The sequence below is a fragment of the Bubalus bubalis genome, chromosome 8 (genome assembly GCF_019923935.1).
Source record: "Bubalus bubalis isolate 160015118507 breed Murrah chromosome 8, NDDB_SH_1, whole genome shotgun sequence".
Taxonomy (NCBI): domain Eukaryota; kingdom Metazoa; phylum Chordata; class Mammalia; order Artiodactyla; family Bovidae; genus Bubalus; species Bubalus bubalis.
This window is the reverse complement of record NC_059164.1, coordinates 43627970-43643374: the sequence shown is the minus strand read 5'-3', so window position 1 is coordinate 43643374 and position 15405 is coordinate 43627970. Positions and strand designations below refer to the sequence as shown.

General features: G+C 38.1%; 1 protein-coding gene across 2 annotated transcripts in view; it reads right to left on the bottom strand.

Annotated features, from left to right (window-relative positions):
• FAM185A (family with sequence similarity 185 member A) overlaps positions 1 to 15405 on the bottom strand; it is a 75373-nt gene that overhangs the window by 29803 nt on the left and 30165 nt on the right. For both annotated transcript variants that reach the window (XM_025291067.3, XM_006049861.4), the window contains exon 5: positions 7506 to 7547. In XM_025291067.3, coding sequence (XP_025146852.1) covers positions 7506 to 7547 — 42 coding nt within the window. The remainder of the gene's footprint in view (positions 1 to 7505; positions 7548 to 15405) is intronic.

The following is a 15405-nucleotide window of genomic DNA, read 5'->3' as shown; positions in this document are numbered from 1 at the left end:
CTAAACTAGATTTAAAGGATCATAATTACATGTATTCCTCTTAAAAGGAACCATGGAGATAACACAATCTATTTTCCTGAAATTAGACAATATAATACCTGTATCATCTTTAGTCTCTTAATATTCCAATTTGATAATATTGTATAGCTTTTTCTCTACATCCATTCCAATATTTTGAAACCTCTGGAAGACTAACAAATTTCCTTCTCAGGTACCTAAATCACTTTTTGTTTCTTTGTAATTGTTTTGCTTCTACTGATCTCAATTTCTCAAAACTCAAGTTATGAAGTGACTTTAATTAGGTTGTCTTGATTTGCTGAGCTGCCTCACCTTTGTCCAACAAATCTGATTTAAGGAAAACAAAAATCAACCAATCAAGAAATTTCAAATAATCATTACCCACTTGTCACCTTTGGGATTAAGGTACCAGACCCAACATTTCTCCAGAATCTTAACAACAATGGTCTTTAGATTCTATAGCAGGGTCGTCAAATTACAGTCCACCTCTTATTATTAATAAAGTATTACCGGGACACAGACACATCCATTTGTTTGTATACTCTCAATGGCTGCTAGCATATTAAAATGAGAATGCTGCGGAGTATTCATAGACTACGTGGCTCACAGAGTCCACAAATTTTACTATATGGCTCTTTACAGATAAAGTCTGCTGCTCCTAGAGCAAAACATTCTAAGAAAATGAGCTTCTATCCCCACAAAAACGCACAATGTTACATTTGTTTCTATTTAAGACAAAGATTTACCAATCTAGTAAAATCAGTTCTTTTTTCTAAGACTTCAGTAATGTACATATAGGTACACAACTCTTGCTTACAGAAATGAAAAAGACTGTTGTCTCAGGGCAGTTCTGACTCTTCATTGACCCTGATTGCTTACTATTTTCTAGCACTAACAGAGTTGTTTCCATCCAATTTATTAAAGTGAGAAACAGCATATCACAAAGTAAGTAACAAGGACTATCATGACTTGCATAAAGATTATGTCAGCTTATTTGTTTATATATTTAATCTTTTACACAGTATGCTCTTATTAAAGAAAAGCTGATTTTTTACTTACAAAAGAGCTCAAGTGGGCTCCTGATGAATTGTATGGCATCTCCTGCTCTGGTTGTCAGTAAAAATGGGATCTATTCCCACAAATCAGTGACTTAGGTCCAGATATATTCAAAGGAAGAAACCTGTAACAGGATCCAAACAACTTTGATTTCTATATAAATTCTGGATGAATTCTGCTGTGCTCTCCTCTTACTTCCACTCTCATTCTCCTTCCCTCCCTTTTTTCTGATTTAATACTCAATATGAAAGCATATTTTGAAATAATAGTACAATGTTTTACTATTTTTTTTCATTTACTTAAATGTCAGGAATATCCTTCTATAATGTAAACTACAGACCTAAGTATATTGTTAAAGGCTGAAGAAAATTCACTTTATGACTGTAGCATACTGTATTTAGTTATTCTCTTACTGGGAACAACCTAAAATGTACACTTTCTTTTGCTATTAAAAACAGAGATGATATATACATACATCACATATATATCTTTATATCCTCATGTATATAACCTTATATCCTTACCAGACTCTCTCCTTGAGATAAAGTTCTAAAAGAGGAAGTGCTAGAACAAAGCAAATGTAGATGCTACCAATTTTAATATACATTTACAAACTGACTTACATAATGATCAATTTATATCTGAACTAACAATTGATGGGAATCCCTGTTTCACCCTAACTTTCCCAACAATGGATATTATCAATGTTTTAAGTCATGACAGTTTATACTTAGATGCTTTTGATTAGCAGCAAGGTGAAACAACACTGTACATGTATATTCTGGGAACTGCTTGTTCATGTTTATCCATGTTCCCATCCCACTAAGTGTTCCTTTTCCTCTCATCATCATGTGTGTATTGTACACACATATGGACAGAAATTATATATGAATATATATATTCAACTTCATTTTATAAGCATAGTGTAATCCTAATAACAAAACCTACAGAGATTTTACAAAATAAAAAATCACAGATCAGCATTCATCATAAACATGAATATAAAATCTTTGACAAAATATTAGCAACTGGGCTTCCCTGGTGGTTAAGTAGTAAAGACTCTGCCTGACAATGCAGGGGACATGGGTTCAATCCCTGGTCTGGAAAGATACCACATGCCATGGAGCAAATAAGTCCATTCGTCACAACTACTGAGCCCATGCACCCTGGAGCCTGTGCTCCACAATAAGAGAAATTACTGCAATGAGAAGCCCGCACACAGCAACTAGAGAGTAGCCTCCACTTGCTATAACTGGAGAAAGCCCACATGCAGCAACGAAGACCCAGCACAGCCATAAATAAAATAAATAAATAAATCTTTAAAAAAAAAAAAAGAGCAACCTCAACCCAACATGTATAAATAGGATCAATTCAGCTCAGTCGCTCAGTCATGTACAACCCTTTGCGACCCCATGGACTGCAGCACACCAGGCTTCCTTGTCCGTCACCAATTCCTGGAGCTTGCTCAAACTCATGTCCACCAAGTCAGTGATGCCATCCAGCCATCTCATCCTCTGTCGCCCCCTTCTCCTTCTGCCCTCAGTTTTCCAAGTTTCAGGGTCTTTTACAATGATTCCGCTCTTCGCATCAGGTGGCCAGAGTATCGGAGCTTCAGCTTCAGTATCAGTCCTTCCAATGAATATTCAGGACTGATTTCCTTTAGGAGTGACTGGCTTGATCTTGCAGTCCAAGGGACTCTCAAGAGTCTTCTCGAGCACCACAATTCAAAAGCGTCAATTCTCCAGCGCTCAGCTTTCTTTATGGTCCAACTCTCACATCCATACATGACTACTGGAAAAACCATAGCTTTGACTAGACAGACCTTTGTCAGTCAAGTAATGTCTCTGCTTTTTAATATGCTGTCTAGGTTTGTCACAGCTTTTCTTCCAAGGAACAAGCATCTTTTAATTTCATGGCTGCAGTCACCATCTTCAATGATTTTGGAGCCAAGGAAAATAAAGTCTGCCACTGTTTCCATTGTTTCCCCATCTATTTGCCATGAAGTGATGGGGACCGGATGCCATGATCTTAGTTTTTTGAATGTTGAGTTTTAAGCCAGCTTTTCACTCTCCTCCTTCACTTTTATCAAGAGATTCTTTAGTTCCTTTTCACTTTCTGCCATAAATAGGATACTACATCATGATTAGGTATGGTTGATCCGAGGAATACAAAGTTCAGTTCAGTTCAGTTCAGTTCAGTCACTGGGTCGTGTCTGACTCTTTGCGACCCCATTAACCGCAGCACGCCAGGCCTCCCTGTCCATTACCAACTCCCGGAGTCCACCCAAACCCATGTCCATTGAGTCGATGATGCCATCCAACCGTACAAGGTTAGTTAACATCAAAAATCAATGCAATTGATCATTAATAGAGTAAAAAAAGAATTAAAAAAGCAATCATTTCAATAAATACAGAAAATACATTTGACAAAATTCAACATCCATTCATGATCAAAGAAAAAAAAAATCTTTCAGGAAACTAGGAATAAAAAGAATTTCCTCGCTGATAAAGAGTATCTATGAAAAGCCTGCATAGCTAACATCACACTTAAAAGGGAAAACACTGAATGTATTCCCTCTAATACTGGATACTAGGACTGGGAACAATCTGCCACTATTATTCAATATTGTGCTGCAGAACCTTCCTAGCCTAATAAGGCAAAAGAGAAAAAAAGGAAAACAGATTGGAAAGAAAGAGATAAAACTGTATTAATTGCAAATGGAATGACTGCCTACCTAGAAAAGAATTCTGGATTCTAAAAAATACACTATTTAGAATAAATAAATAAATTTAGCAAGGTCACAAGAAACATAGTCCATGAATAAAGGTCATTTGTATTTTTTTATATACCAGCAGCAGACCATTAGAAAATGAAATTTTCTAAAATTCCATTCATAATGGGGTCAAAAAAGCAAATTTAACCAAAGATATCTCAGACCATTACACTGGAAACTAAAAAACAAGGTAAGAGAAATTAAAGATATATATAAATGAAAAACGACACTTTGTTTATGAAAGACTCGATTTTTGTGAATGTATCTTCTCTGCAAACTGATAAACTCATTCCATGTAAGGGCTTGCACTGGCTGTCCTCTATATCCATGGAGCTGTGCATCCAGAATTTTACATGCCTTTTCCCCATTATTCTGACCTTAATTCAAGTATCTCTTCTCCAGACTCTCCTTGATTGCTAAACAAAGCAGCTTTCTTTCTGCTCTATTACATTACCCTCTCTTATTTATTCATTACACTATGTGAAATTATCTTTTGTTATTCACATACTTACTATTTTTCTTCTCAGCCCAAAGGTGAACATGAAGACAATATCTTTTGACCAACATATTCCCCAGTATCTACACGAGCTCCTGGTATGGAGCAGGCACTTGGTAAATATATGTGGACTAGTTTTTGCCATATCCAGGGCTGTATTCAAATGCTAACAGAATTTTAAGACCACAATAACCCTGTGTATGAGACAGCAAAAGAGACACTGATGTATAGATCAGTCTTATGGACTCTGCGGGAGAGGGAGAGGGTGGGGAGATTTGGGAGAATGGCATTGAAACATGTAAAATATCATGTATGAAACGAGTTGCCAGTCCAGGTTCGAAGCACGATACTGGATGCTTGGGGCTGGTGCACTGGGACGACCCAAGGGGAGGGTGTGGGGAGGGGTGTTCAGGATGGGGGGCACGGGTGTACCTGTGGCGGATTCATTTCAATGTTTGGTGGAGCTAATACAATATTGTAAAGTTTAAAAATAAAATAAAATTAAAAAAATATATATATAAACAGTGACATAATTTATACTTTCTTCCAAAGTCTTAATAGAGATAGTCAAAGAATTAAAGGAATTTAAGAAATGAACACTATTATTAAGGTTAAAACATTGTGGCTTACTGTCTTATAGATAATAAAATGAAAGAAGAAAGAGAAAGACACTACCCACTCTTCCTACCCCCATCCAGATTAGTGTGTGTGTGTGTGTGTGTGTGTGTGTGTGTGTAAGTCACTCAGTTGTATCCAACTGTTTGCTACCCCATGGACTTTACAGTCCATGGAATTCTCCAGGCCAGAATACTGGAGTGGGTAGCCTTTCCCTTCTCCAGGGGATCTTCCCAACCCAGTGATCAAACCCAGGTCTTCCACATTGCAGGCCGATTCTTTACCAGCTGAACTACCAGGGAAGCCCTTAAAACTTATACAGTGTGAAACCATCTTCAAAGATGTAAATTACTGTTCATTTCATCCTGGCTGTTGCTGTTCTTTTTCAGTATGGGTAATAATACATTTATTTCCAATTTTAGAAAGAAGGGTTTTCCCTTTATGTTCCCACAATTCCATCCAACAATAATACTAGCATTATCAAATAAGTGTTTCTCAAATTCTCATTGGCCTAAAGGGCCTGATAGTGGGCAGTGAAACTCACTGTGCCTCCCAATTGGAAATATTCCCTTTCTTTCCTTCCCTTCCCTTACTGCTACAAACTCTACCCACGTCTAGGACTCTCTCCACCCCCAGATAGCTCAGCTTTTTACTAGTGTATCTTTTTTTCACCCTAGAAACTTTCCTTACTAACCCCAGATGCACCCTCTGATGGAATGGCCTGAAGAGTCAGCAGTAAATTTTGATTTCTCTCTGGGACAAAGGTAAATCCTGTCATGTTTTCAGTTAAAATGATTTACAACTATCACTTAGGAAGCCTATATCCTCTATTTATCCCTCACTGAACATAAAGGTTACAATGTCTAGAAAACTTAAAAAGGGATGTGCACCTTAATTCTGAGAATCCACAAGAAGTGATAGTGAAAAGGATTATTGAGTATATTTACCATTTCAATTAGCACACACACAAAAGAAAATGTAAAATGTCAAAAGGACAAAACCAGGAAGCCAGAGCATTCATACTGGCAATAAGCCATAGCTCCTCAACAAAGATCCTGGTTTCCCATCACTGACCCCTATGCTCTAAGGTCTAAAAATCAACCACCACTCTTAGAGCTCAGATTGCTCAGACTGCCTTCACCTAACAGGCAAGCAGGTGTAACTAGGGATAGAGAAGAGCTCTATCTAAGCTTTCCGGGAATCTGAACTTTTATTCCCATAGGCATAGCATCACATATGGTGATTAGGTCTAAAGGACCATTAGCCACTGTTAGTTCTGGCTTAGGATTAGAACAATAACAATAATTAAAATGGCTATTATTTATTGAGTACTTATCATATGTCAGGGAGAAGCCAATGGCACTCCACTCCAGTACTCTTGCCAGTGGAGTGCCATGGGAAAATCCCATGGACGGAGGAGCCTGGTAGGCTGCAGTCCATGGGGTCGCTGAGGGTCGGACACGACTGAGCGACTTCACTTTCACTTTTCACTTTCGTGCATTGGAGAAGGAAATGGCAGCCCACTCCAGTGTTCTTGCCAGGGCAATCCCAGGGACGGGGGAGCCTGGTGGGCTGCCGTCTATGGGGTCGCACAGAGTCGGACACGACTGAAGTAACTTAGCAGCAGATCATATGTCAGATGCTATGCTAAAGTACTTAAATATCTCATTTAATCCTTACAAGAACACCATTTGATAGGTACTAACTGTTAGTACCTATCAAATGGTGTTCTTGCAATGAGATCCAACCAGTCCATTCTGAAGGAGATCAGCCCTGGGATTTCTTTGGAAGGAATGATGCTAAAGCTGAAGCTCCAGTACTTTGGCCACCTCATGTGAAGAGTTGACTCACTGGAAAAGACTCTGATGCTGGGAGGGATTGGGGGCAAGAGGAGAAGGGACGACAGAGGATGAGATGGCTGGATGGCATCACTGACTCGATGGATGTGAGTCTGAGTGAACTCCAGGAGTTGGTGATGGACAAGGAGGCCTGGCGTGCTGCGATTCATGGGTTCGCAAAGAGTCGCATACTACTGAGCAACTGAACTGAACTGAACTGTTATTTCTATTTTTTTCAGAGGTGGAAGCTTAGGTACAGAGCAGTTAGGTAATTTTCCATGAATAGAAAGTGGTGAAATTAGAATTCTAACAGTATTCTGACTGATAGCAAACCTATAATTATACAGAATTTATAGGATGATGAATCAATGAACTTTTAGAAGTAATTTCACACATTCATATATTTATTGTTGTTCAGTCGCTAAGTCATGTCTGACTCTTTGTGACCTCATGGACTGCAGCACACCAGGCTTCCCTGTCCTTCACTACCTCCCGGAATTTGTTCAAACTCATGCCCATTGAGTCAGTGATGCCATCCAACCATCCCATCCTCAGTTCATAGAGTGGGTCTGCCTATATCTGACTGATATATCAGGATACTATTAGGTTCATTGGCTAAATTGTAGATTTTATGTACTCTAATAAAATATGGCAAATATAGCTATTTTAAAAAGAATACAAAATTTACCAACAACCACTTAGCACATACCTACTGTGATGTTACCCATCTTGCTTCGTAATGTTATATTACCTGCAAAAGAGATAAAAAGACAACTTTATACATTAGGGATAATCCAGAAAGGAAATGTATTACTAATGTTCTAAAGCATGGTTAGATATCCACAAGGTTATTTAATAATATTATTATTGTCGTGCACAATTTTTCTCAGTATCACACTCCTAGTCAGAGATTTATGCCAACTACAAAACAAACAGCTTTAGGCATCTATACAAACTCTCTTCTTCCACTCTAACTTAATCTACTACAGCACAACTGAAAAAACAAACCCCTATACTTTCTGGGAAACATGGAAGAAAAATAATGATTCCTCTAAAAGTTAAAAAATGTAAAAAAAAAAAATGACTTAAATATACTGACTACGCATTTTCAACCTAAACATCACAATATTTATCAGACCACACAAAGCCAAGTTTTGAACCAAATAACACTAAAATATCCATGGAAAAAAGTAATTACTGTTATTTTTCAGGCCAGTTTGGCAAACCTATCTGTGAGATTTCAGTGGTTTTTCTGCCAAGAGTTTAAAAGGTTTGGGACAGGAATAAAAAATAATTGAAATATGACTAACAAAGAAAAAAAAACTTCAAATATTCCCTTCTTCCAATGAAAATCTATTTTCCAGGATAAACATAGGCCTCTGAAACCATTCTTCCCAGTGCCTTCCTCCAGCATCAAAAACAGCAGTATTTTTCTTCACGTGTGTTTAAGGGATAATTACTCATAGAGTTATACCACCTATATTTACTGCACTATCATAATTCTAAAACTATAGTGAAGGGTAAAAAAGGAGTAAAAAAAGAAAATGGTAAGAAACAAGTAGAGTAAAAAGCTGTGCTATTTAAAATCCCAAAAGATGATGCTGTTAAAGTATTGCACTCAATATGTCAGCAAATTTGGAAAACTCAGCAATAGCCACAGGACTAGAAAAGGTCAGTTTTCATTCCAGTCTTGAAGAAGGGCAATGCCGAAGAATGTTCAAACTACCATACAACTGCACTCACTTCTCATGCTAGCAAGGTAATCCTCAAAATTCTCCAAGCCAGGCTTTAGCAGTACATGAAACTAGAACTTCCAGATGTACAAGCTGGGTTTAGAACGGGCAGAGGAACCAGAGAACAAATTGTCATAGAAAAAGCAAGAAAATTTCAGAAAAACATCTACTCCTGCTTCATTGACTACACTAAAGTCTTTGACTGTATGGATCACAACAAACTGTGGAAAATTCTTAAAGAAATGAAATATCAGACCATCTCACCTGCCTCCTGGGAAACCTGTGAAGCAGGTCAAGAAGCAACAGTTAGAGCTGGACATGGAACAACAGACTGGTTCCAAACTGGGAAAGGAGTACGTCAAGGCTATATATTCTCACCCTGCTATTTAACTTATATGCAGAGTACATCATGTGGTATACTGAGCTGGATGAATCACAACCTGGAATCAAGATTGCCAGGAGAAATATCAACCTCAGATATGCAGTGGCACCCCACTCCAGTACTCTTGCCTGGAAAATCCCATGGATGGAGGAGCCTAGTAGGCTGCAGTCCATGGGGTCACTAGAAGTTGGACACGACTGAGTGACTTCACTTTCACTTTGCACTTTCATGCATTGGAGAAGGAAATGGCAACCCACTCCAGTGTTCCTGCCTGGAGAATCCCAGGGATGGGGAAGCCTGGTGGGCTGCCGTCTATGGGGTCATGCAGAGTCGAACACGACTGAAGCGACTTAGCAGCAGCAGCAGATATGTAGCTGATACCACTCTAATGGCAGAAAGCAAAGAGGAACTAAAGGGCCTCTTGATGAGGATGAAAGAAGAGAGTGAAAAAGGCTGGCTTAAAACTCAACATTCAAAAAACTAAGAACATGGATCCAGTCCCATCATTTCATGGCAGACAGACGGGGAAAAAGTGGAAACAGTGACAGATTTTCTTTCCTTGGGCTCCAAAATCACTGTGGATACTGACTGCAGCCATGAAATTTAAAGACGCCTGATCCTTGGAAGAAAAGCTATAACAAACCTAGAAAATGTATTCAAAAGCAGAGACATCTCTTTGCTGACAAAGGCCCGTCTAGTCAAAGCTGTGGTTTTTTCCAGTAGCTATGTATGGATGTGTGAGTTGGACCATAAAGAAAGCCGATGCTGAAGAATTGATACTTTCAAACTGTGGTGCTGGAGAAGACTCTTGAGAGTCCCTTGGACTGCAAGGAGACCAAGCCAGTCCATCCTAAGGTAAATCAACCCTGAATACTCATTGGAAGGACTGATGCTGAAGCTGAAGCTCCAATACTCTGGCCACCTGATGCGAAGAGCTGACTTACTGTAAAAGACCCTGAAACTGGGAAAGACTGAGGGCAGGAGGAGAAGGGGGCGACAGAGGATGAGATGGTTGGATGGCATCACCAACTCAGTGGACATGAGTTTGAGCATGCTCTGAGAGATAGTGAAGGACAGGGAGCCTGGGAACCTACAGTCCATGGAGTCACAAAGAGTCAGACACAACTTATCAACTGAACAAAAACAAAAGAAGTAAAGAGTAAAAGAATAAATTTTGTCTCAGAATTAATCAGGATGAATAAAATAATTTATTTCATTTCATGTATCTTATAAATACTGACATGTATCAGTACCTGGGAAAAAGGAAAACAAAGAAAGGAGGCACTTGATTCATTTTTCCAACAGTTAAACATGCTTTGACTGTAAAAATTTCTCTAAAAGGTTCATATTTCATCATACTTCACATAAGCATATGAACAAGAGGTACATTTGTGTAGGAGTAAAACTTGGTTTGTGTGAAGCTTATAAAATTATTTTCAAGTTTCAGTAATTTACAAGGCTGTGCAGATACTCCTGTTACACGGTTAAGTAAATATTATTTCACTGGTGTGTTCTAGATACTCTTCCAATTTTCAAACCCAGTAAATGCAGATTCACATGCAAATAGTGGCCAAGGATCACAAAGCTGCTAAGATAGCTTTCAATGATCCCTGCCTCCTGGTATTCATGCCCATGTATGAGCTCCTTCACTCATATGGAGGCTGGACCTACTGATGCTTTTAACAAAAAGAATAATGGCAAATGAGATGTTACTTTCAAGACTAGGTTACAAACGATTCTTGCATCTGTCTTGCCAGCTCTCTTTTGCTGTGATGGAAACCAGCTAGCCATGTTGTCTAACTGCCTTATGAAAGAGGCCCAAGACCAAGGACCTAAAAAGGCCCCCAGCCAATAGAATCTGAACTGAATCTTGCTAACAACAACATGAGTGAACTAGGAAGAGGATTCACTTTTGGCTGAACCTTCAAATAAACCCATGGTCCCACCTGATTACAACCTCAAAAGAGATCTTGAGGCAGAAGACCCAGTTAAGTGATACCCAGATTCTGGACCACCCAAAGTATAAGAAAATAAGTGTTTGCTGTTTTCAGCTGCTAAATATGTTACAAAGGAAGAGGTAACTAGAAAAGATGTTGAAAGCTGGACGTGGGTGATGCCGCAATAAATAACTAAAAATATGGGAATTGCTTTGGAAATCGGCAGTAGGTGTAGGTTGGAAGGATTTTTAGGAGCATGGTAGAGAAAGCCTAAATTGCCTGAACAGTGTGTTAGTAGAAAGCTGGACTTTGAGTGCTTCTCATATCAGGGCTTAAATGGAAATGAAAAAAAAGTGTTTTGGAAACTGGAGGAAGGCAGATCATTGTTAGGCAGTATTAGAAACTTTGCAACACTATCACATTCAGTAATGTGGAAAGTAGGAAATATGTCTAATGAACTGAATGATCTAGCTAAGAAGATGGCCAAGCAGAGTCAAAGTGTTGTAGGCGCTGCCTATTTTTTCTTGTAGCGTCAGTAAAATGCAAACAAAGTAAGATAAACTAAAGAAACGATTGTTTAAAAAAAGAATCAGGACAAGAATCATTTTGAAAATTCTCAGCTTCTCAAGATGGCAAAAGATGAGAAAGTTAAGAATAGCTTAGACACAAAGTCTGAATTCAGTATACTGCCAGAACATGGCCTAAAAATGAAACTGATGGATTGACTGTAAAATCTTTTGTCAAGACTCCAGAAAGATTAAGAGTGATACCTCACAGTATTAATTTAGCTGTACAAAAAGTCCATTAAACCGGCTGAGGGTATCTCACAGATCGTCTTAATCAAGCAATAGGTCTCCTAGAAAGCTTGCAAGAACCATATCTTAATTTCTCTGCAGAAGTCCACATTTTGAAAACATTCTTGGATGTGGCCTTCATCTAATGGAATAAACACCAATGTGATTCATAGAAGGCTGACAAAATTTGTGAGAATTACATCAGCAAACACATTGCTAACTTCGACCAAAAGGAACAGTAACAGTACAAAGTGAAATGAGACCACTGGAGTCCCAAACTTCTGCTGGCAGGAAGCAGACTAAGAAAATTCCTCAGCTGCAAACACATGCTACATTTCATGAAAAAGGAAGGATGACTCAGAGGGAGAAACCAAGAGCTCAGAGGGCAAAGCCTGGAAACCTAAAGAATTATCACAAGGCCATGAGATCTAATCAAAGAACCTCTAATGTTTTCCTACCTAAATTTCAAAATCATTATGGACCAATGACTCCTTTGTGCCCCTTATTTTTCTCCCCTTTGAACAGGAAAGTCTATAGCAATTATCCTATGTGTATCCCATCACTGTATGCTTAGTGTGCAGGTGGTGTGTGTGGGTTGAGGAGGTTAGAGAACAGGTCTTAAGACTGAGAACTATACGTGAGGAGTTAGATCTAAGCAACTGTACCCGAGGAGGCTCATCTACATCTGGATCTGATTTTGGTGTAGACATTCTGGACTCTGAGCAGATATGCAATAGGATGAGACTCTGGGAACCTTGAAAGGAAGGGAGTGTATTTTGTATGTGGGAAGGACACAAATCACTTGCAGGGGGTGCAGAAGATAGACTTATATGCTATCTAGAGATACACATACATGAAAAGTTAAAAATGAGTGTTTATTAATAATTTTAAGTTAATGTTGTAACTGAATAGTATGTATTAGGTTCCATAACCATTCCGAGGAAGCAGACTAAAATGATGTGGCATGAACAGGGAGAGAATCATATTGGAGATTTCATCAGAGTCTATGTTTGAAATATGAGTAAAATTTGATGCTGAGGGGGAACGATTTTGTTGAAAAAGTATGCAAGCAAAGGTAAAAAGGTGTAACTACCCATGCTATATTTAAATCATGCTCATCAGTTAAGTTAGAGCAATTAGGCCAGTCTATGAGGACAGGGATTAAGTGTTTCTTACTTAGCATTATATTTTGAGAGCTTAGCATATTGCCCTGTACATAGTAAATACTATTATTTTTTGAACCTATGTTCAAATTTAGTTTGGAAAAACAGGTAAAAACAAATTTGTAGAAGAATCATAGAGTGTTTAGTCTATTGACTTTGTCCTATACCAAAGGAGTCAAAGAATTTCAAGATAAGAAGAACACAAGAAAACCATCTAGTATTCATGCCTTCCTAATCTTTAGGAAGATTAAGCTAGTGTCAGACACTCAGAATTCTCTTTACTGTTTACACCTTATGAACACCTTAAAAATAAGATAAAGCAGACCTCTGATATTTGTGATTTTAACTATTAGTAAAACAACAATAAAAAAACTGACATAGTTCTATAGTCAGTCATTTAGTTAGTGAGTTCAGCCATTCAGCAAGACGAAAGGAGCTTTACTAAACTAGTCTCCAATGAATGCAGTAAAAATTTACTTTTTTAAACAAAAATAGAAAATGTGGTCTTTTTCAAAAAGTCAGTCAGTAGTGAGCGTGATAAAAGTGATCAAGAAAACAATGGTTTTAGAGTCAAAAAAAAAGTTTTAGTTTCATAAAAAAAAAAAAAAAAAAGGACTAGTTAAATTATAAAGTGAAGTCACTCAGTCGTGTCTGACTCTGTGACCTCATGGCCTATAACCTACCAGGCTCCTCTGTCCATGGGATTTTCCAGGTAAGAATACTGGAGTGGGTTGCCATTTCCTTCTCCAGGAGATCTTCCCGACTCAGGGACTGAACCCGGGTCTCCCACATTGTAGGCAGATGCTCTACCATCTGAGCCACCAGGGAAGTCAGTTAAATTATAGCAGAATCTATACAGTCTCAAACTACATCTCTTTTGAATGTTAGAGTTCTGTACAGGAAAAGCATAAAGGAATAATAAAACTATGGAAATAAAGACTATCTGTAAATATAAGGAATATATCAAAATATTTTTGTTAGTGCTAAAGGACTTTTAAAACAATAAACAAAAAAATATTCTCAACTCATCAAACTGTTTAGAAAATCTCTACCCTAAACAGAAATATTCCAAGGTCATTAAAATACACAACATGGAACTCTTATCTCAAATACTTTGTGGAAGAAGACGGAATATTTTAAAATATACAGATCAACTGAATGGACATTACTAGCAAAGTTTTCTGTAATTTGGTTTTACCTTTTTCCATCACCATATGGTGAAAACAATAAACAAATCAACTATCTGAGAGGAGTAGATCTTTGTAAAAGATCTCCTTTCAGTAAAGCAGATGCCACATGATCTGTAATAATTATGTATGCTTACTCTTCTTTCAAGTTATTTAATTTTTCCACAAAACCCAATGTTTGAGAAAATAAACAGTTCTCCTTAACTAGCCACTCTTCATTCTAAAAGGATCAGAGGAAGAATTAGCTATCAATTTAAAGGCAAATAGTTTATTTTTCTTCACTAAACTAAATGTGATTTTAGTAAAAACAGCACACATACTCTCATTATCCAAACAGAGAAATAAAATATCCATAAAGGTTAAATCCTTTTTGTGCTTCTTTTTTAAGGGGAAGATTGGGGGAGCAGAAAGAATTTTCTACTTTGCAAGCACATGGCTAAATGCAAAGCATATAGAGGTAAATAAAACATGATCCCTGCTATTGAGGAGTTTATAATCAGGCAAGAATTTATGGGTCAATGGAAGGCCAGAAATGGAGAAAGTCTCCTTTAGCTGAGTATGAAAAGATTACTAAAAGTAAATGAGATAAAGAAAGCTGGGAAAAACATTTTAGAAACACTGTAACCGATCAGTATGATCAAGGGCTCTGATCAAAAACTAAGAAGTATAAAACAGGTATGAATGTATACTGGAAGAAGTAAGAGATTGTGTAATTCTAGAACACAAAGCATAAGGTCAAAAAAAGATAGTAAGTTAGCTAAGTCACTGAGTAGGAAGGGGTTTGGGTAAGACAATGCCATGTTCAATGTGCTTTTCTAATAAACAACCATATAATAGTTCCCTAATAGCTCAGTTGGTAAGAATCCACCTGCAATGCAGGAGACTCTGGTTGATTCCTGGGTCAGGAAGATCTGCTGGAGAAGGGATAGGCTACCCACTCCAGTATTGTTGGGCTTCCCTGGTGGCTCAGCTGATAAAGAATCCACCTGCAATGTGGGAGACCTGGGTTCGAGCCCTGGGTCGGGAAAATCCCCTGGAGAAGGGAAAGGCTACCCACTCCAGTATTCTGGCCTGGAGAATTCCATGGACTGTAAAGTCCATGGGGTGGCAAAGAGTCAGACATGACTGAGTGACTAGCACTTGCACTTTCACACAATAGTTAGGACAATGAATTTGAAAAAGGCAAGACTGGAAGCAAATTTATTGCTAGAGGTGAGGCAAGAGCTGACAAGAATCTTAATTAGAAGAGTAGAAATTCTGAACAAAAGATTGAAAGAAATATTTAGGTGATTGTGCTCGTGCAGCTCAGTCATGTTTGACTCTTTGCAAACCCATGGACTATACCTGCCAGGTTCCTCTTTCCATGGGATTCTCCAGGCAAGAATACTGAGTGGGCTGCCATTTCCTCCTCTA